Here is a 20,691-nt window from a genome sequence, read left to right on the forward strand (position 1 = left end):
TTTATTAACCCCCGACCCAAAAAGAGGGGTGTTATAAGTTTGACGTGTGTATCTGTGTATCTGTGTGTCTGTGTATCTGTGTATCTGTGTATCTGTCTGTGGCATCGTAGCGCCTAAACGGACGAACCGATTTTAATTTAGTTTTTTTTGTTTGAAAGGTGGCTTGATCGAGAGTGTTCTTAGCTATAATCTAAAAAAATTGGTTCAGCCGTTTAAGAGTTATCAGCTCTTTTCTAGTTTCCTTGTAGAAAAGAAGGTTAGATAACCGTTAGGTTCATAATATTATGTCAATAGACAAATGTCAAGCTGTCAAGATGGACGTTGCCTAAATACATAATTATTTATTTGAAAATGATGTTTTGGAAAACTCAAATACTTTGGATCGTCGGGGGTGTTATAAATTTTTAGTTTACACTTGTTTTAAAGTTTTATCATAAGGTTGCATTATATTATGGGATAAGAAACGTGCGCACCCTAAAATCGTAAACCCCAAAGCCCAAGTCAGGTTATAAAAATAGTTGCAGGTAGGTACGTAATCTATTTTAAGATGGCCACTAATTCTGTTTAATTTAAATGACGAAAGTCATGACACTGTAAATTATACATCTTCAAGAATATGAATCATGAAAAAATATGTCTTAGAATTAGAACCAACGCCCCACATTCTAAGAAATCTTTTTCAATATGCAGCTGGGGCAACAATGGTCTCGGCTCAATAGCACTCAATACTAAAAAGTCTGCGAGAAAATAAAGCTTTTCTAATTTTCCAAAGAGGCAATTTCAATTGTTGAAAAACTAGTGAAAAACTGAATAGTACCTATTTGGCTTACAAATACAAATGTAGAAAAACTACTTAGGTTAGGTAAATAAATAGTATAAATAAAAATTGGCCAAATGCGAATCGGGCTCACATACGAAGAGTTCCGTACCATCGTACAAAAAATAGCACTTTTTATTTTATTTTTAATTTTCATTTTAGCGGCAACAGAAATTACACATTTTTTGAAAATTTCTATTCTTTATTTCGGATTAAGCTAGTAAAAGTTTCCCTGGCTTAGGACTGTCGCAAATAGAATTCTTAGTAGGAAGATTGATTCATAAGATATAATTTTATATGAGCCTTGAGGTCACGATTAGTTTTTGCAAGAAGACTAACATCGCAATAAAGATTACTATGATTAGCTCCCAACATCATCATCAGTCTCCCTGTTTTCGATCACTACTGGACGTTTTAATCTTTCCATGAGCGCGCACGGACCTCCAGCTTCCTCATCCACCCACTTCTCGCCACTTCCAAATCGTCAGTACAACATTGGTGATTTATTTTTCAGATGAAAACACCAGCTATCCAAAACGACTTCAGCTACTACAGAAGAATCGTGTCCCGCGGTGGTCTCATCAATGCAGAACTTCCTCCAGGCGAAGAACCTCACATAGGAGCGGAATACGCTAACAGAATGTCCCTTTTCTACGCCCAAGCCACGCCAATGCTCAAAGTACTGTCTGAGGCAACCAGCCAGTTTGTGAACGATAACCAGCAAGACTTGGAGAACACGACGGAAACGCTCAGCACGATGGCCAAAGTGTGTTTGAGGATGTTAGAAAATCCGTAAGTAATTTGTTTTACCCGATATGTTGCAGAATTTTTATGTTAGCAGGGCTCTCTCCGTCACTTACTCCATACAATCGTCGTTCCAATTTCATTTGAATATTAAACAACCCAAGTCCATGAAATTTTGCAGATATATTCTAGAAACTAATACTGTGCCTGTGGTGTTTTAGATTTTTCTAAAAATATGTAGTTTTAAAATTACAGGGGCTCAAAGATTTGTATGTGAATTTTTAAGACCGCGTAACTTTGAAACCGAATAGTTTAACGGAAATCTGGAAAACCACAGGCATAGATATTAGTTCCCGGAACGTTTCTACAAAATTCCATTGAGTATGATTGGTTAGTATTCCAATGAGAGACGAATTACGTTTGTATGGAGCGAGTGACGGAGAGAGCCCTCTATTTCTATTTCTAAAATGTCTAGTATAGGTATGTAGCTAAGATAAGCATGAGGAGTCACTTCCAGAAAGGTAAAAAGCTAGAATTAGGAAATTAGAAAACCTTGAAATTTTCCCACACAACTGTGGATGTAAGCAATACCATTATTATCAGGTTAACAATTTATCTAATCCCAATTTAGCTATGGTTTGATAAGGTATAAAAAGAAAAAAATCGGCTTCGAACTTTATTAACACATTAAATAATTTGAGGCATTGACCAATTAACATGCAAGCAATTAATTTCATAATATTTGTAAACAAAAGAGCCCGTATGACTAAACCAACGGTCATGAACGTCACCCTGCTTAGCTCAGCATGATCATTACTCATAGTTCAGAGGACGTAGTATGGCGGCACCACATTTTGGTTCAGAATGATTTGCGTGGCTGCGAATGTCATTGCCTAGAATTTGATCTTTCTACTTACCTTGGTGGAACTAAAATGCACTAGCCTACAAAGGCCTGGCTTAAAAAACTACCTAACTCTTAAAAATACCAGATTTTAAAGTCAAATGTGAAAGATTTCTTCTGTAAAATATTGTATGCAGAATTTGTGAGTCGTTAAAAATTATAAATGCTTAGGTTACATTATGATAAATGCTGTCTGTGGTTACTTTAAACAACCAACAAAACAAAAACAACAACAACAACAACAAAACAACAAACAACAACAAAACAAACAACATTTGTGGTTTTAACAAAAGGCCATACATCGCCTTTCGTGTGCAATAATATGACAATGCTCTTAGGACTTTGATGGGGCCGCTCCGTTTCTGTATTGCATCAGGGAATGTTTGCTGACGTCAGAATGTGTACTGTGCAGTTAATATGCGCGAAAGATCTGCATCCCTTCTGTAGTACGGGCCAGCAGCGCTGCCAGAGTGCAAGCATGATAGCTAACAGGCTAGACTGCTGTTATGTAAACTGCCGCTGCAAGTTTTCAGCTGGTGTAGAAACCATGCAGAGGTTCACATAAGTTTTAATATGTCTTGAAATAAACTTCTATTTATTCAAGTACTAGCCGATGCCCGCGACTTCGCCCGCGTGGATTTAGGTTTTTCGAAATCCCGTGGGAACTCTTTGATTTTCCGGGATAAAAAGTAGCCTATGTGCTAATCCAGGATATTATCTATCTCCATTCCAAATTTCAGCCGTCCAGTAGTTTTTGCGTGAAGGAGTAACAAACACACACACACACACACACACACACACACACACACACACACACACACACACACAAACACACACACACACACACACACACACACACACACACACACACATACAAACTTTCGCTTTTATAATATTAGTGTGATTTAATACCCTGGACGGGTGCTCTACTGTGAAATGCTCCGAATATATTACTTGGAAAAAAATGTTGGTATCATCACGAAGATGGAGTGAAGTTATTAAGAACTGCTGTCTAGGTCGTCCTGTTAGATTTGGGCGGAGCAATATGCAGTTTCTTGCTAATGAGAATTCATCAATCATCAATTATAGCCTATAACAGTCCACTGCTGGACTAAAGGCCTGACCCAACGAGAGGGTTTGCCCATAATCACCACTTTGCTGGGCAACAGGACAGGTTGGTGATCGCAATAGATGGTAGCAGTAGCACAAAGGACGCTGCTGCCCGTTCTCCGTTATATTTCCTTAGTTGCCTCGTAGGACACCCGCGGGAATAAGACGGGTGGTGACAACTGTATTCTGATCTGCCGTCACCACACGGCACTTGAAAATTGAAACAACACAATGAAAATTGCCATCAATTAATTCATTTAAGTGCACATGGAGTAATGCACATTGCACACTGGACATCGTTATTGCGACAAGGGCGAATCACACTAATATTATAAAGGCGAAAGTTTGTATGTGTGTGTGTGTGTGTGTGTGTATGTTTGTTACTCCTTCACGCTAAAACTACTGGACGGATTGGGCTGAATGGAGATAGATTATACTCTGGATTAGCACATAGGCTACTTTTTAAAAAACTACATCCACGCGAACGAAGTCGCGGGCATAAGCTAATTTATTATATTACCAGATATTACTGGGGTCGTGTGTCGACACATGACACTGATAGGTAGGTACGCCTCCAAACAAGCTCTGATGAAATAATGATAAATCAAATGTCACTCACATCGCACTGCGTATCTCCCCTTTCGATTTACGATTATTTCCTTCCTCATTACCATACTATCTGTGAAACAGTGAGACTGGTACTTGAACCTATTTCATTTATTTACAATTTTGTTGTAAACTAGCAAACCACAGACTTGGTATTGTATCTTTCGTCGATTACAAAAAATTATTGGGTATTTTAGATGCTCATAAAGATACCAAAATCGGTACCTAATAGTAATTTTAAGATTAAGTACTTATGTTTCGTAACCATCAAACCAATCGTGGTTTTACACTTTTTTTCTGCACCGTATAAGACGGATATAACATCCAATAGGTATTTGTCTATATTCATCATGTCTATAATCTTGTTCAAATTTTAACTAAATTATTAAATCTTGTTTATCGACTTGTAATTTTTAAGGATTTATTTCTCATCTTTCACGTCTAAAAAGTCATAATCAGCCTTTTCATTCGAACTCTGCTGAAATATTGTTTTTGTTTTTAGTTTTTCTAGAGTGTATACTGATTTTGTAGTTCTATCCTTGGCCACCTTTGACAACAATTTTGCTAAACTTCTTACCTCGTTAATAATACATCAATTTGTGCTTAATCCAATAAACTATTTTCATCTACCGTCATCTAACATAACTATCACAGAGTATTTTCTTAACCAAACAAGTGTAATTAATTAGGTAGGTACAGTCTATGCTTCAGTATTTATCGTTCCTATCATATTGATGATTTCTTTATATCTACACAGGTATGTAAACACTTTGTGATAATATAATCAGTAGGTATTGTTTGTTTCATTGGCTTTTTCGTTTGGCCGGAAATCTAGGAATTTGATATAATTCCGTTAATCAATGAAGTAACATAATTTCAATCTTATAAGTAATAACATAAGGTGCAAAGTAATTGAATTTTCTGTTTACAGTATATCGAGTATCCGATGACATATATACTCGTAAGTTAGGAGTAACTAACTGGTCATACTCTGACGTAAAACCTCTGCCTGTGTCGCTTCCTTATCAAACTATTTCGGTTGATATGGTCTGCCTCATTGCGATACTCATGAAATTCATGCGCATACGAGTATAACTCTTAAAATTGTATAAATAGAGATTTCTATTGCTTGCGTATGTTTGTATGTTATGTCTTTTGCTTCAGTCACGATAGCCCAATATATCGACCGAGCCATTGAAAGTGACAATAGGTCCGTGTGCCTTGAATGATAAAACATTTTGTCGGGATTGTAATAGTCAATTGATGACACACAGCTTGCATTTTAATATGGAATATCCTTTTATCTATTAACAGGTGAGACTATAAAAATACCTACCTACCCGCAAAATACATTGACACGTCATGTAATCGACACCTATTCGATTTCTAACAAAAAATAGTGTGGTGTGGGACCTAACCTGATAAATTAGGTAATTTTTCATTTCGTCTCTCTTTCTCTCTCTCGTTTTTGTCTCGTCCTTCTTGTCTAAAGTAAAACCTTAAAACGACACACAGACTTGGGTCACATTTGTAAAGCATTATCTCCTGCATTTTGTATCTTTGTCTTACTCTAATGTGAGAACGTATTTTATACGCCATTTAATATGAACGTAACATATTATGTACAAATATGGTATTAATATTGATCTCTGAAATTGTTGCTCTGAATCTATTGTTGGATTGTTGTTTGGTTAGTTTTCCTGCTTCTGCCACTAGCAGCTAGTCACTGATTTATGTAAGTATATATATTTGCAAGAATTGTAGCATTCAATAAGTTACTTACTGTCTATTGGATAAAACATTATTTACGCAGTATTCGAGAAAGTAAACAAATTCGAAGTTCTTAAAATCTGTAACTGTTTTTTTCAAGCTACGGAAAAATATGCAAGACTGACTATGGCTGGTTTTTATCTTGTTTATATTCAATTACATAGAAACGAGCACCTATGTACTGTATTTATTTATTTGGGATAGATACAGGTCATTCATATCTATGTATGTAACATACTACATAGTTTTAGTAATAATTAACAATAACATGGGAATAGTCATCTGTGGGTCTTATTATATATTTATTTAGGCCAGTTGGTCGGTATATGTAGGTCGGTTTGTATTAAGGTCACAGGAAGTGTGGTTATTGTAACGGTAAACACAATTTCTAATCGTTTTGCATTTATCTATTGCGATCTACGTCTTACAAAAGAATAACTACGACGCAAAGCTTCTATAAAGGCGGAGGTTACTAGAGTTGTGATAATGTCGCCCCTTTATTAATATCATACCTACTTATTATGCTTTACGAAATATAGTATCATGAAAAACTAGCTGAATCCTCAAAAACTATATTGACTATAACTTGTTGGTCGATTGTGAAAGAGCTGCAGTCAATCATTGCTCATAATCTCAATTGTCGTGATTGACTGAATTTATGGTATTCTGACTGCAACAATGCATTACAACCAATAGTGAGAGAGTATCGGCCAATCAGAGGTGATTCTGATCGTCAAACATTACCCACGATATTAGAATATCGTATTGCAATTATTGTTTGGGCTATGAATAATAGGTACCTACTTCAGCGTTTATCTAAGCATTTCTCGATTCTTTCAACAGAAAGCCGACAACATAACTAACGTTTAAAATTTCTCCTTTCAGAAAACTGGTTGCCCAATTTAGCCGGGAGGAAACATCGCTTTTGGTCCTTCGAGTTATGGTAGGTCTTATCATTTTGTACGACTGGGTGCATCCTTCTGGAGCCTTCTGCCGTTCTTCCTCCGTGGACGTCAAAGGCTGTGTGAAGTTCCTTCAACAACAACCCCCGCCTAAGGCAGAGCCTCTATTAAACGCTCTTAGATACACAACAAAACATTTAAACAGTCAGTCGACGCCGAAGAATATAAGGGCGTTGTTGGCTGCGTGAGGACACCACTCCAGCCTTGCATGTTGCTGTGGGGAATGATGTGACAATAATTGCGTGGGGATTTCTCGTTGGCATTTATTTTGCACTTTTTAACCGTGTATCTGTTTTTGTTGGAGCATGATCTTCATAGGAATTCAGTCGTGTTAGAATAAAGACTGGTTACCTACTTGATTAATAAAGGTTGATTGAAACGTCTACACGTTCTGCGAAGTGTTGTATTTAATAACAAAGTGGTACTTATTTGGTTATAAACAAAATTGTCAGGTCTAAAAATAGTGCTATCCTTTTTACGATTCTACCTACAGAAAACGATAGTCTTACATTCTATATTATTCTACGTTACACTTTTCTACTAAACACTTAGTACTTCGCAAAATGTGTATCAGCTTTAAGATTGGTTATGAGTAACGGAGAAGGCTGTAGGGCGGCATACATATTTACGTCTGGGAAACATGATGGCCCAATTTTATATTTGAGATCAAGCTTCAACAAAAAGAAGTTACTTAAGGTAAGTATAAATAGTAGATAGGTATTAAATGTTGTAGTTAATGTTATAATTTAATGGATGTGAGTCCTTGAAAATAACTATGCAAATAATTTTCTTTTCTTTTTAAAGTATCAAAACTTGTATTTAAATATCAAAATGTATCTTTTTGTTATCTATCGCAGTTAATTTGAACGAATTAATATACGATATGGTATGTATCACATGTTAAAAAATACTCTATGAGCAATTTTGTTAAAACACCTAGGTATAATATTATTTTATAGAAAAAGGCCCACAATATATCAGATAAATGCATCTTGTATAAATAGATTACCTCAAAATGATGAGTGGTTACAGGTTTTCAGCAATTTTTTAAAAATGTTAACACTATTATGTATAAAAAATCCTTTGTAGCTGTGGAGAGCAGAGATTATACTTTTTTTCTCCTTTTCCACTCGACTAATGTTTAGGCCTTTAATGGAGTGTATTATGATTATCCTCAACCAATGGACTCCACTGCTGGACATAAGTATCTTACAGGGACTTCCACAGCCACGCTCTTGCTCGCCCATGCGGTATTGGAGTATAATACCTGTTGATGGTTGTTGACCATTTGTGCATATAATATCATTTAGCTATATTATAATAATCGTTATTCTTACGTTATAAATACAATATTAATGTCCATATATATTATTTGAACCCGATTAATAATCTTAATTATGTCAAAACAAACTACCAAATGAAATGAACCAAAAAAAATTATCAGAGGCTATCTTAACTTCCAAAAAACGAGGACAGAAGAAAACAAGTCAGTACCTATTATTATGTTTTTTTTACTTAATACTGCTTTTCACATTAACAAAGGCTTTGAACTAAAAAGTGATACAGTAATATAATATCGCGATATATCTATTATGTTCGTGGTAAAGTAGAGGTACTCTGTTAGTTAAAAAAATAACTTAGCCGAATGCTTGAAAAGCAATGTTCTGCAAATTTATTTTTGAGAAATCTTTCCCTTACCCCACACGTGTGCAAGGTGTATGTAGATATGTGTAGGTGTGTATGTATGTCGGTAATATTAACCCCCGAATATGGAAACACTTCCTAAAATTTAAGCGCACCTTAAATTATAATTAAAGTTTTTTGTCCAAACAAAAAAAGTCAAAAATCATTGACTTCTTTCCTCATTCATTATTATATAATTTTAAAATTTATAAAATTCATTATTATTAACGTGCGCTTAAATTGTAAAGCGCTCTTTAGTATTCGGGTGTAACAGAATTTATTCAAAGTCACTTTGTAAGTTAATATTAGTTTTTAAACATTAAAATAATAAGAAGATAATTATTATTATATTTATCCATTAAGAAAGTATTAACTAAATAATATTTAGTAATAAAAAAAACGGAACTGCCTTGACATTTTAAATAGTATTGATAGCGAATTGTGCAATATAAAATATTTGGTCAATAGATATTTTAAGGTAAGTAATATTACAAAAGATTCAAAATTTTATTAAGACCCCGAATTCAGATGGTTTGCGCGTGTTCATTTATATTAGGTATATGTTCATAATTTTAGTATAAGATATCCCAAAATCAGGCCCCGATTATTCCAAAAATTATAAATATTTTATTAGTTCTCTTATTCATGTGATTTAAAAATTTAATATAGCGAGACTGGACCCTGAGAATTGGTAAATTTTTTTATACGTAGATAAACAATTATTTAGACAAACTATATTTTAGGTGAAAAAATAAAACTACTTACATACCTATTATATTATGCGAACCTGGCAAAATACCCGCTGAAATTTTTTGAGAACACTTAAGAAAATTTTATATACTTAGCCCATAGTGAAAAAAGAAATCGATTAACACTTATAAAAAATATTTATACTTACTTAAATACATAATATTATTACCTTCAGGAAATTTCTCAAAACTGTTGAATGAAAAAATCCGATTAAAATATGGATGATGAAATACGATAGGGAAGCAGTGCTTGTAACAAATAAGTATAATTTTTTCCTTCTTTTTTTTAACTATTGCAGTAGCTTTAAGCAATTTGAGCATGTATTTTCTCAGGATTCGAGTTATTTGATAATGCCTTTATGAATGTTAAGTGATAAAATTATGCATGTACCACTGCCTTGATGTTAAATCTATCAAAGTTATTTTAAAATGGAACTTTTATACATATATGTTTGATTAATTATTATTAATTGGCGTAAGATAATATTTAGGATATAAGCATATATACAGTTTACATTTTTTTTAATTAGTTAACAAAATTAAAATAATTATGTAGATAAAAATAAATAATTTTAAAATAATGTTTGTGTTAGGAAAAAATTAATAGCTGCTGTACACGCTCAAAAATTCTAGTGTCACTTTGATTTTGAAAATATTTTTTGTGTTAAATATACTAAACTATATTGATGTTTAACTAGCCTAAGTCTTCCACGCTAATGTGTGTATTGTATTGCACAAAACCTACTACATAATAATATAATTAGTAAATGTCCCATAATATGATGTACATGCATTATTACTTAAAACGCTAATATGGATTTACAGAAGTTATATAGAGAAAATATATGGACTTTTTGTCGTCTACTAGCGCCAATTTAGCTCTTATATATTCAAATGACACTAAAATTGTAGTGAAATCAAAAGAAAAGTTGTACCACAAAATAAACGTATACAAAAAATATGTAAACTTTTTATACTTATTTTACAATTTACAAAGTAGATACTTGAACTAATTCTTTATATTACTTACTAGAAAAATATTTATTAGTTGATTCAAATTTCCTTATATAATTATTTAACTTAGCACAACTATTAAAATCTTAGAGTAGATTTATTAAGTATTATAAAAGTAGAGTTACCTACTTATATTTCTTGCACAGATGGCACAATATTGTTGTTTATAATATGAATATGTAGTTAATATTGATTACTGTTGATGTATTCATTTGTTAGAATCCAATTAGAATTTACTCTGTATCATTTGCATTTTTGAGGAATTGAAGGAAAAATACGTTCTTATAAAAAACACTGCCCGATTCATAATATAATCAAAGTTTATACCAAAATTTTTTGAAAAGAAAATCAAAATAATGGGACATGCTAAAATATAAATAGAAACTAAGGCAAAACTTCAATCAAGATGGTATTTGTAATTTTTACAAAAATTAAATAGGGTACTTCCTATTTACCTACAAATTGTGCGTTTGTAACATTTACAAACTCACTGAGGCTTAAAAACTATAAAAATACCTGCAGGAAAAAATGTATAAGAAAAAGCAATATATTTATGTACCTACACCTAAATTTTAATAATACCGCTCGTTTATACGCATGAATGTTTTGGGAATGTTGAAATTGTTAATAACGTGAGATTTTTACATAAAAGCTAGCTGGTCCACTTGGCAGTTTAATTTGCCACAAAATTTGTTTTTGCTGCTCTAAAATTAAAACATGCAGTGCTTTGTGCATACAATTTATTAAGTTGCGTGAAATGTAATTCTAGTTTTAAGCTTTATTGATAAAAACTCTTTTCTCTTGAAGTCATCAAATACTTCTTGAACATTTTTTAACTACACTTTATACTCTCCTAAAAAAAAACGATTGGTCGATTTTTAAAATCATCCACAAAACACCCTTTACTTTGCTATTTAACCTATTTAAATTGGATATAGTTATGCAAAAATAAATCCAATACAAATATTGGATTTGTCTCCAAGTGAACTATTATATCAAAATAATTCCAATTAATTTTATTGGATTGATGTAGTTTGCATAATCACATCCATTTATTGAAAATGCTGAAACTATAAAATATACTACTAATCTACTTATTCATATAATTTATTGCAGTTACTTCAATTAACTATAATTGAATTACTTTTGAACTATTGTGATCTGTTAAAACTTAAATTCCTTTATTGAAAATAAATATATAATAATATTATTATTACTTAGCAAAATATATTATACTAGAAATGTAATGCATATTGTAGTCTAACTGTTGTACTTTATTATGGAATGGTTTAAACTTTAAAGTCGATTGAGTTTTTAACTAACTTGTTTCAAATGTATAAATTAAGACCTATTTTCTTAGTTTTCATTTATTTATTATGTAATAAAACACACCAAAGTTATAAATAATAAACAAATAGTCTCTCTATAATTCGTTTTATTTTTTAACACCTTAACAAAATTGAAACAATATTTTACTTAAATAATATATACAGAGGAATGAGAGCCACTCTTAAGTGTTTGCCGGACGGGGCTTCAAAATAAGCTTCCCAGTTTCATCACAAGACATATTGAAATCATTTAGGACTGACCGAGTGCGGGCTGTTATAATACTTGGTGCAATCACTTTTCTATGTACTCCCATCATGAACAATAATACTGGAACAAAATTAAAAATTGTCTTATTTACAAAATATAGTAGCTGATGCCTAGTAAGTGATGTGATGATGTACACCTTATGTACTGACTAGCTGATACCCGCGACTTCGTTCGCGTGGATGTAGGTTTTTTAAAATTCCAGTGGGAACTCTTTGATTTTCCGGGATAAAAAGTAGCCTATGTGCTAATCCAGGGTATATTCTATCTCCATTCTAAATTTCAGCCCAATCTGTCCAGTAGTTTTTGCGTGAAGGAGTAACAAACATACACACATACAAACTTTCTCCTTTATAATATTAGTGTGATGGTCTACCTTCACACAACTTTGTACATTATTTTCAATCAGATACATGATGCAAATTTTCATAGAATGTGAACACACACTAAGTTAATTTTTATTTACATCTAAGATTGCCCACACATAGGCTGGAGAGTCTTTGCTGTTAATTGCAATGATATTTACTTCAATAGTAGTGTTGCAGTGCAAGCTATATTCCACTAGCTTTTGCTATATCTATATTCCTGTGGGAACTCTTTTATTTTCCAGGGTTAAAAGTAGCCTATGTCACTCTGCAGGTGCTTTATTTATATCCATGCATAAAATCACATCAATCCATTGTTCCGTTGGTTGTGGTATGATTGAAGGAAAAGCTAATAAACTAACACACACTCGCATTTATAATTAGGTGATTAAATGTACATCATTTGTGAGAATGTGACCAATTTTTAAAATATTATCTATTCACTCTCAATACAACTTCTAAGTTATTCATTGCTGTCTCAAAAATTTGGTAACTTACCTAAAAATGTAGAAGTGAAAGCAAAGAAGGGATGGTTCCACAGTGACTGTGTGAGCGAGACCACAGGGGTGAGCGGGTCAGTGAGCCAGTGCCATGCTGCTATGGCCGTGCAGACTGACACCACTGCCAGGAGAACTGGAGAAGAAATAATATCCTCATAAATTAGTCTTCCTACTGAAGACGAATTTTAAAACAAATACGTATCAACAATTGCTGAAACAATGGGATAAGAATGAATCTTCTTTTTTTTTAGTAAAAATATTGAGCAAACGAGCTGGCGGGTCTTCTGATGTTAAGTGATTACTGCCACCCATGAACATTTGCAGCACCAGAGGAACTGCCAATGAGTTGTCAGCCATCAATACAAAATCTTGGTTATAACTTATAATACAATGAGAGGACCTAATTCTGCTTGCAAATTGAAGTATGTTTGATGTGAGTACTTATAACATCAAGTTATTTAAATTAAGTTTTAAATAGTTACTTACTTCTCCATCTCATAGTAGCAGGCTGAAGACATGCTATAACTTCTGTCAATCTCCTTTCGAAAGCCTTTAAGTCTGTAAGAATAGCTTGCAATCTTAGATATTAACACACACGTTTTACAAGGTACTTGCAAATTTACAAAATAAAAAGAAACATGAAGATTTTTAAATCTAAACAATATTTTTAGCCCTTCACTGTTATTCATTAATATAAGTTCTAACACCACATAAGTCATTTTTTGGTAGTTTGATCATTTTGATGCAATTCCCTAGAGAATTTAGAGAAGCATTGTTTTGGCCAATCAAAAACAAGAAAAAGGCCAATGGGAACTCTAACAGGAATAAAAAGTAACAGCATGGTGTCCATCAAACAATCATACCTTTGGAACAAGTTTTTTCACTCTCCTGTAAAGTGGTTAGTTTCCTCTTATGTGATGCTAGAACTTAAGCAACAACCTGGTAGTAAGTGACTAAGGCAAAAAAGTCTGAGATGGAAGCAGGCTATCCTGGAATGGGTATCACAGTTTTTTAAACCTTAATTTGGTTTCTACAAAGCATCTTAGCACAGCTTGACTGCTATGCAGATAAGGTGCTAACTAGCTACTAGGTATATCCTCTCACTGGACCAGAGCTGTGCCACTGAAGAAAAACATTGTTTCCATTTTGAACTAAACTAAGGCTCGATGAAGCAATAATCCGTTACAGGGACACTATATCTTTTTTTTAAACTCAATAGGTATGGGATTGACTGCAATCACACCAAATACCAGGTGATTATGCAGCCTGAATCTGGACTGTCGTAAACGAAGACAACGAATAACTAGCACCTAAATAAAATATCTGAAAAACAATGAAACGTGCACATTTAATATAATTTACTTTTATCACTTACCATCACAGGCTGTCTGTTCTAAAGACATTTTATAATACCTGTCTTAGTATTCGTTTTTTACATATTTTATTAACCCTATAAAGAATAACTTTTACTTCCACAGGTAGTTTACTTTAAATTATGATGAATTATAGTCAAAATACAATATTTTTCAACAAACCGCAACAATAACCCAAAATCAAAATTTTAATTACCTCTTCTGTCAAGTGTCAGTCTGACACTTGACGGCACTGACCAAAAACTTTTTTTTTTCTCTCTCGACTGGCTTTGCAAAGATTAGCCAATGTCAAGTTTGTAGTTATTTATAACCATCTAGTCTAGTTACCACAAATCGGACTGGGATTGTCCAGAAAAGACTTGGATGCATGGACCTATTATCTTGGATGTAAATAAACTGTACAACCTCCTTTGTGTTTTCTCCAAACAACGTGTCTTTGGCGAAGTACCTAGGTAAATTGTGCTGTGTGGCACAACAAAAAGCCACTAAAATAATCAACAACAACAACAAGTTAGTTAAACTATACAAGTATGGATCCCGTCTGTGTCGACGCTCGCCGATATACGCACGGCATCCCCTTAAAGAGCCCTTTCCAGTCAGTTTTAACAAAAAAAAACACTCCAAAAAGGCTCAGATAGGTTATTTATCATTAATAATATTAGTTATTAATTAATAAAATAATGAATAACATTTTGTTGATATTTTTATCGAGCTGTGCCTATTTCCCACTGCTTTGGTAGAACTTCGCTTTAATATTTGGTAATTCGTCTGTGTTCTAGAGAGCCGTCAAATGTCAAAATGACTGACAAAACAACACAGAGAAAGACAAATAGCCTCCAATTTTAAAGTTTGGTCAAAGTCCAAGTTCAGAGTTCACAGAATTTAAAAATTATTGCAAAAAATAGAAGTTCCGAGTGGAGTATATCGTATTGAATTTGAATATTTCATTGAAAGGTAAGTTATGCTTATAATATTTACTTTTTCGTTTGACTAGAAGTAGGTACTTTACTAAAAGTTAAATTGAAACTTAAACTTGATTGATCAATCAAGAATTTAAGTTTTTTATGTACTTACCTGTTTTACTTTGTATATATGTAAGTACCATTACAATTTACATATTAATCTATGTATGTACCTTTAGAGGAAAAGCTGGTTGATTTGCCATACTTACGTCTATAATAAAGTGTATTTTTTTCATTAAATTGAGATTCATTAAATAGATTGATTTCGTTAAAAGTAGATCACAGCCATTCTTATTAAGTACTTATGTAAAATTACTTACCTACTTGTTTTTTTTTTTTTTTCAATGAATAAATTGAAACAAAATTGTAATAAACTTCTTGCTTTTAAATCCTTACTTATCATAACTAAGTAATATTTGCAAAAAAAAATGTCTGTCCGTCAGTGTGCTAGAGTTCCGTTAACCGGTTACAGTTAACCGATTTTGACGAAATTTGGTATGGAGAAAGCTTTCATCCAGCCCGGCTAGCATGGGCAGTAGATAAAAATTATATCCCCGATTATATCCACTGATTTGTATGACATCAGTGGATATAATCGGGGGATATAATTTTTATCTACTGCCCATGCTAGCCGGGCAGGAGATGGGCATAGATTACTTTTATCCTAGAAAACCAAAGAGTCCTTGTACCAAAGAACCAATGAGAGTAGGAATCCTTTGAAAAATTATTTATGTAATTGAATTTCTTATTCAATATTTGGTTTTGGGTCAACATTTTACACCAAATACCAAAACTTCAGGTTTAACTAATTTCATCTGAGCCATAGATAATACACGAATACCTGCCATGAGCTAGAGACCCATGACACAAGGACAGACAGACAAACACACAGCAGAGTGGCTCCATTTTAGCCTTTGGGTGCAGAACCTTAAAAACTACCTACCTGTTGATGTAGGTTTATTATCATGATATAATTTTATTGATAACTATGTTATTGAGTTTTTATATTTAATTTAATTATTTAATTACTTTTATCACACCATATAATATGTAGATACTCACACTATTATGTCTTCTATTACATATGTGGAAAATTTTTGCTAGCTGCTATTTATTGGTGCAATACATAAAATTAATAATCAAAAAGTAATGGATGTATCCTACCAATAAAAAAGTGGTTTAAATAACATAACTACCCCTCAAAATGTAGTTCTTTACTCATTCAGTTCAATCTTTGTAGTTTGGACTTAGTTTGATGTATAATTTATCTTCTTTAAATGCTGTTCTGTACAAAAACTAATGAAAAACAATAAAAACAGAATAGGATCTTGATTTTTTCAGATTCAGACATTTTAGCACAAGCGAATGAGCAGTCTAACTGTGCACATTTTAAATTATGTAAGCATGTCAGGAGATAAAAAAGTTGTTTCATTTCAAGCCTTATCTTGCAGTTATCTTGTGAAGACATTTAGCAAGAATTTAAATTTTCCATTGTATTGTAATTTTTTTCATAACACTTTTTACGTTTATTGTTTAATAAGCTAGTATAAAATATAAAATAGGTAGGTAGGTAAGTTAATCATAATCTAATTTGTTGAAGAATTATAATTACATCTACTAAAAAAACTGAAATCCATTTAAAAATCTCTACTTAACGTTTTTTGACCAACAAGCTTTTTGTAGAGATCTTAATGATTAGAATTACGATTGAAACACATTTGCTACTCAGTACTCAAAGGGAATAGTGAAGTGACTATACAGTGATAGTGTACTGTGACACTATCTACCTACTGTACCCTGTTCAGGGAGATGAGCTAACTAATATGGAACTAAGAAACCGCACACGCACAACAGACGGAAACGTTTAAGTGCGGAAACCAGCCCAGAGAGAAGAAGAAGAGAAGAAACCGCACATCATCGATCACAGATAACTAGACATAGGGCATGTTCCCGTTGTGACCAAGATGTCGGTCTTAATTGGCTCTTGTCGTGTCTTTTGTTGCTCCTTGCGTTTGTTCCCAGTTTTTGATTTTACGTTGATCTGGCTTGGTCATTGTTCATTTCCTATCATTTCGGTCATTCTGTTCTGTTCTGTTTATTTCCTAACTTGGCTATTTCTCAAACTAATTCTTGATAGGTATATTGTTGACCTGGATACTCAATATTTCTTATTTCCTAACTTCCTATGTTTTATTTGTTCTTATTAGCTACTCACTTACAATGTATATACAAATAAAATATCTCATTATTAATTTTATCTTCATACCACACAGACAAAAGCTAGCAATCTTTAAGGTTTTTTATAGTGAGCAATATAAACGCAGCCTTACATTTTTAGGAAATGGTCACAGCCACTGACCAACCACGATCATAGTGCGTCCTTTTTACTTCTATACAATTGTGCAAGAGAGAGCGTTCTATGTTAGCTCGACTCCCTGAACAAGAATGATATAACACGCGTCGTGTTGCGATGAGCGTGTTGCGAATGTGTTTCCATTATAATATAGGTACTGCCAATAGGTATGTTCTATTTTATAAGGATGTGCTTCATATATACATAATGTAAATAATATAAATAGTGATAACTCATGCGTATTCGTTTTAGGTAAAATGTTCCTTTTACGGCGAACAGTCGACAATGCAAGGCAGTTGGCTCCGAGTTTGAGAGCTATGTCAAGTAAAGGTCCCTTAGTAGACTTGACTGTGGATAACGATGGAGTGGCCATCATGACGCTGCAGAGACCTCCAGTCAACAGCCTGAACCTTGATCTGTTGAAGGAGATTAGTAATTCCCTTGATGAAGTCGCCAAGAATAAGAGTAAAGGGATGATATTGACTTCGGTAAGTACTTACGTATTTATAAGTATAAGAGTCAGTCAAGTAAAGGTCCCTCCTATCGGCCATCACCCAGTTACGGGATTTGTTTGTGTAGTCTAGCGTTTATGACACTGCCAAGCGTTCGAGATCCTCTCTATTTCTCACTGAGAAGACCTCTCTAGTTCTTCTCTTTTTATCCCTTTTTATTATACATATTATTGTGTCAATTTATGGAGTAGACACATATTTGGCACTTGGTGTTTAAATTCGGCGTTAAATACAAAAAAGATAGGAAAGAAATTAAAGTTTTTTTCTTATTACTGACAGTACTATGGACTTTTGAATATGACTTCTATTCTACAAAACCAAAAAAATATAAAGAAAAAACCGGTCAAGTGTGAGTTGGACTCACACACTAAGGGTTCCATGCTATTATACAAGAAATATTTAAATATTTTTTGTAATAGGTACTTTTGTTTAAGACATTGCTATCTGCCAAATTTCATGAGTCTAGGTCGACGGAAAGCCTATCATATCCTATAGGATTTGATTCCCTTGATAAGACAATGAAGAGATAAAGGTGTATTCTACTCTGGAGATACAGGAGCCTAAAAAGAAAGTAGAATGATACTACAGAATTAGCCAGATTTTCATTTATATTTCAGTCCTCACCAACAGTATTTTCAGCAGGCCTAGACATAATGGAAATGTACAAGCCTGATATGAAGAGAGCGGAAGAATTCTGGACTACACTGCAGGATGTATGGTTTAAATTGTTCGGATCCAACTTTGCCACCGCTGCTGCTATAAACGTAAGTAGCAGGTATATTATTCCTTTCTAGCCGACTTCAATAAATTTAAAATAAAATTCCTAAAAATCCTAAGGGGTCACTTCTGGATGTCTATGCAGCTATGTCTCTTAGATACTTAGCCTAAGGGATGAAAATAATTGTCAGGAGTCTTTTTACCCATTCTATACCCCGAAGGGCATTAATTACTAAACCTCCGCTGTCACTCTGTCTATCCATCCGTCTGGCTGTTTGTCAGCGGATATCTCATGAACCGTAATAAGCAGAGAGTTGAAATTTTTAGTGTATTTCTATTGCCGCTATATTTTTTTTCATGACATTTTAGGGGCATGCACCAGCCGGTGGTTGTCTCTTATCAATGTCATGCGAGTACCGCGCTATGGTGGGAGGCAAATTCACCATCGGGCTAAACGAGACAGCCCTGGGCATAGTTGCGCCCAAGTGGTTCATGGACACTATGTGCCAAACTATTCCCGTTCGGGAGGCTGAGTTTGCGCTAACCACAGCACGAATGTTCACAGTGGACGAAGCGTTAAAGGTTAGTTTCTTTTGAAGTCTCCTAATCTTACTATGGAGTTGACTAGACAGTTTTAAATGCCATATCAATACGGCACTTGGAGGTTGTATTCAATATTCGGCTGAACGAGACAGTCCAGGGTATAGTTGCGCCCAAGTGGTTCATGGACCAAATATTATATACCAAACTATTCCCATTTGTGAGGCTGAGTATGCGGTTAGTATGGAACGTATTTTTACAGAGGACGAAGAGTTAAGTTAACGCAGAGATTCAGATTCTAAGGAATCGCAAGAGTCAATTTTAAGATATTATTTGTGGTAGATAATTGGTAGATTGATGTTTGAACGAAAGTCATAATAGGTATAATCTTACAGGTTGGACTTATCGACGAAATCGCCAGCGACAAATCGGACGCGATCAACAAATGTAAGGGTTTTTTGAAGAAATTCGATAGAATCCCACCCTTGGCCCGTTCTCTCACCAAGCAGAAAATAAGAGACGCGCCCATCAAAAACTTACAAAAAAACAGACAAGCTGACGTACAAGAGTTCCTAGGCTTCCTCAAAAATCCTAAAGTACAACAAAGTCTTGAAATGTACATACAGGCTCTGAAACAGAAGGCAGCCAAATGAGTTAGACAAACAGAATTAAAATTAAATTAAAAGTTCGTTTGACCCAAAAATATTTTAAATACCAAGAAGCGTAAAAAAATTAATATAAAGGCTAATTTACGCCAGACTTCTTATTACCATCTGTATTATGTTTTGTATTATTTTTTAAACTATTGATAAGGATACTTATCAACGTTGAATAATAATATGCCGTGAGTGTGTGTACGTCTTGACGTAAAAAAGTGACACCAATTTTAGGAAAAGAAATGTATAAGTCCATATAATACCACCATATGTATAAGACCATATATAATATTTTGGGTTTTGCGGTGAATACGATAGATAATATAAAATTTGTATTCTATTTGTAAATAATGAAATCTATGCGCTTTTTGTTATGTGAAAACTAAGATTGTAAGTATCAAAGTTACGAGATGCAAAAGATATAAAGTTATAAATAAAAAACCTGCCTAACTGATGATGATTATTATCATTAAGTAAATGACGATCAATAAAAAAATTATCAAACTAACATTCATAACGTTTTCCATTCAATTATTGTAATGTATAGTCATTGTTATGAACATTTTTTTTTATATAACACCTATACTTACCAGGCGATAATCTAGTAATTTATAATTTTATATTGTAAATAATGAGGTGAATAACAGAAAATACTGGCTGCGATTTAATTTTATACTATTTGTACAAATAAAAAAAAAATGTTCTAAAATTGTTTTATATTTTTAAGTTGGCATACTTTCTTATTGATACATAATATTATTATT

At 33.4% G+C, this 20,691-nt stretch overlaps 3 protein-coding genes across 3 annotated transcripts in view; 2 read left to right on the forward strand and 1 right to left on the reverse strand.

Annotated features, from left to right (window-relative positions):
• Positions 1–11,115, forward strand: part of LOC123868305 (CYFIP-related Rac1 interactor A) — a 48,457-nt gene extending 37,342 nt beyond the window's left edge. Inside the window, exons 3-4 of the mRNA XM_045910772.1 lie at positions 1,332–1,609; positions 6,834–11,115. Of these exons, the coding sequence (XP_045766728.1) occupies positions 1,332–1,609; positions 6,834–7,098 (543 nt within the window). The 3' untranslated portion in view covers positions 7,099–11,115. The remainder of the gene's footprint in view (positions 1–1,331; positions 1,610–6,833) is intronic.
• LOC123868328 (nuclear envelope phosphatase-regulatory subunit 1 homolog) lies at positions 8,546–14,395 on the reverse strand. The gene is made up of 4 exons (XM_045910807.1): positions 14,190–14,395; positions 13,301–13,372; positions 12,813–12,947; positions 8,546–12,012 (listed from the first exon to the last, which is right to left on the reverse strand). Exons 1-4 carry the CDS (start codon positions 14,215–14,217, stop codon positions 11,867–11,869), a joined length of 381 nt encoding a protein of 126 aa, XP_045766763.1. The 5' UTR covers positions 14,218–14,395; the 3' UTR covers positions 8,546–11,866.
• A 591-nt stretch (positions 14,396–14,986) lies between these two features.
• On the forward strand, positions 14,987–20,463 carry LOC123868316 (enoyl-CoA delta isomerase 1, mitochondrial-like). Its single transcript, XM_045910790.1, has 5 exons — positions 14,987–15,141; positions 17,755–17,990; positions 18,632–18,778; positions 19,101–19,313; positions 19,667–20,463. Exons 2-5 carry the CDS (start codon positions 17,760–17,762, stop codon positions 19,922–19,924), a joined length of 849 nt encoding a protein of 282 aa, XP_045766746.1. The 5' UTR covers positions 14,987–15,141; positions 17,755–17,759; the 3' UTR covers positions 19,925–20,463.
• Positions 20,464–20,691: the final 228 nt, after the last annotated feature.

Source organism: Maniola jurtina, chromosome 9, assembly GCF_905333055.1.
Source record: "Maniola jurtina chromosome 9, ilManJurt1.1, whole genome shotgun sequence".
NCBI lineage: Eukaryota > Metazoa > Arthropoda > Insecta > Lepidoptera > Nymphalidae > Maniola > Maniola jurtina.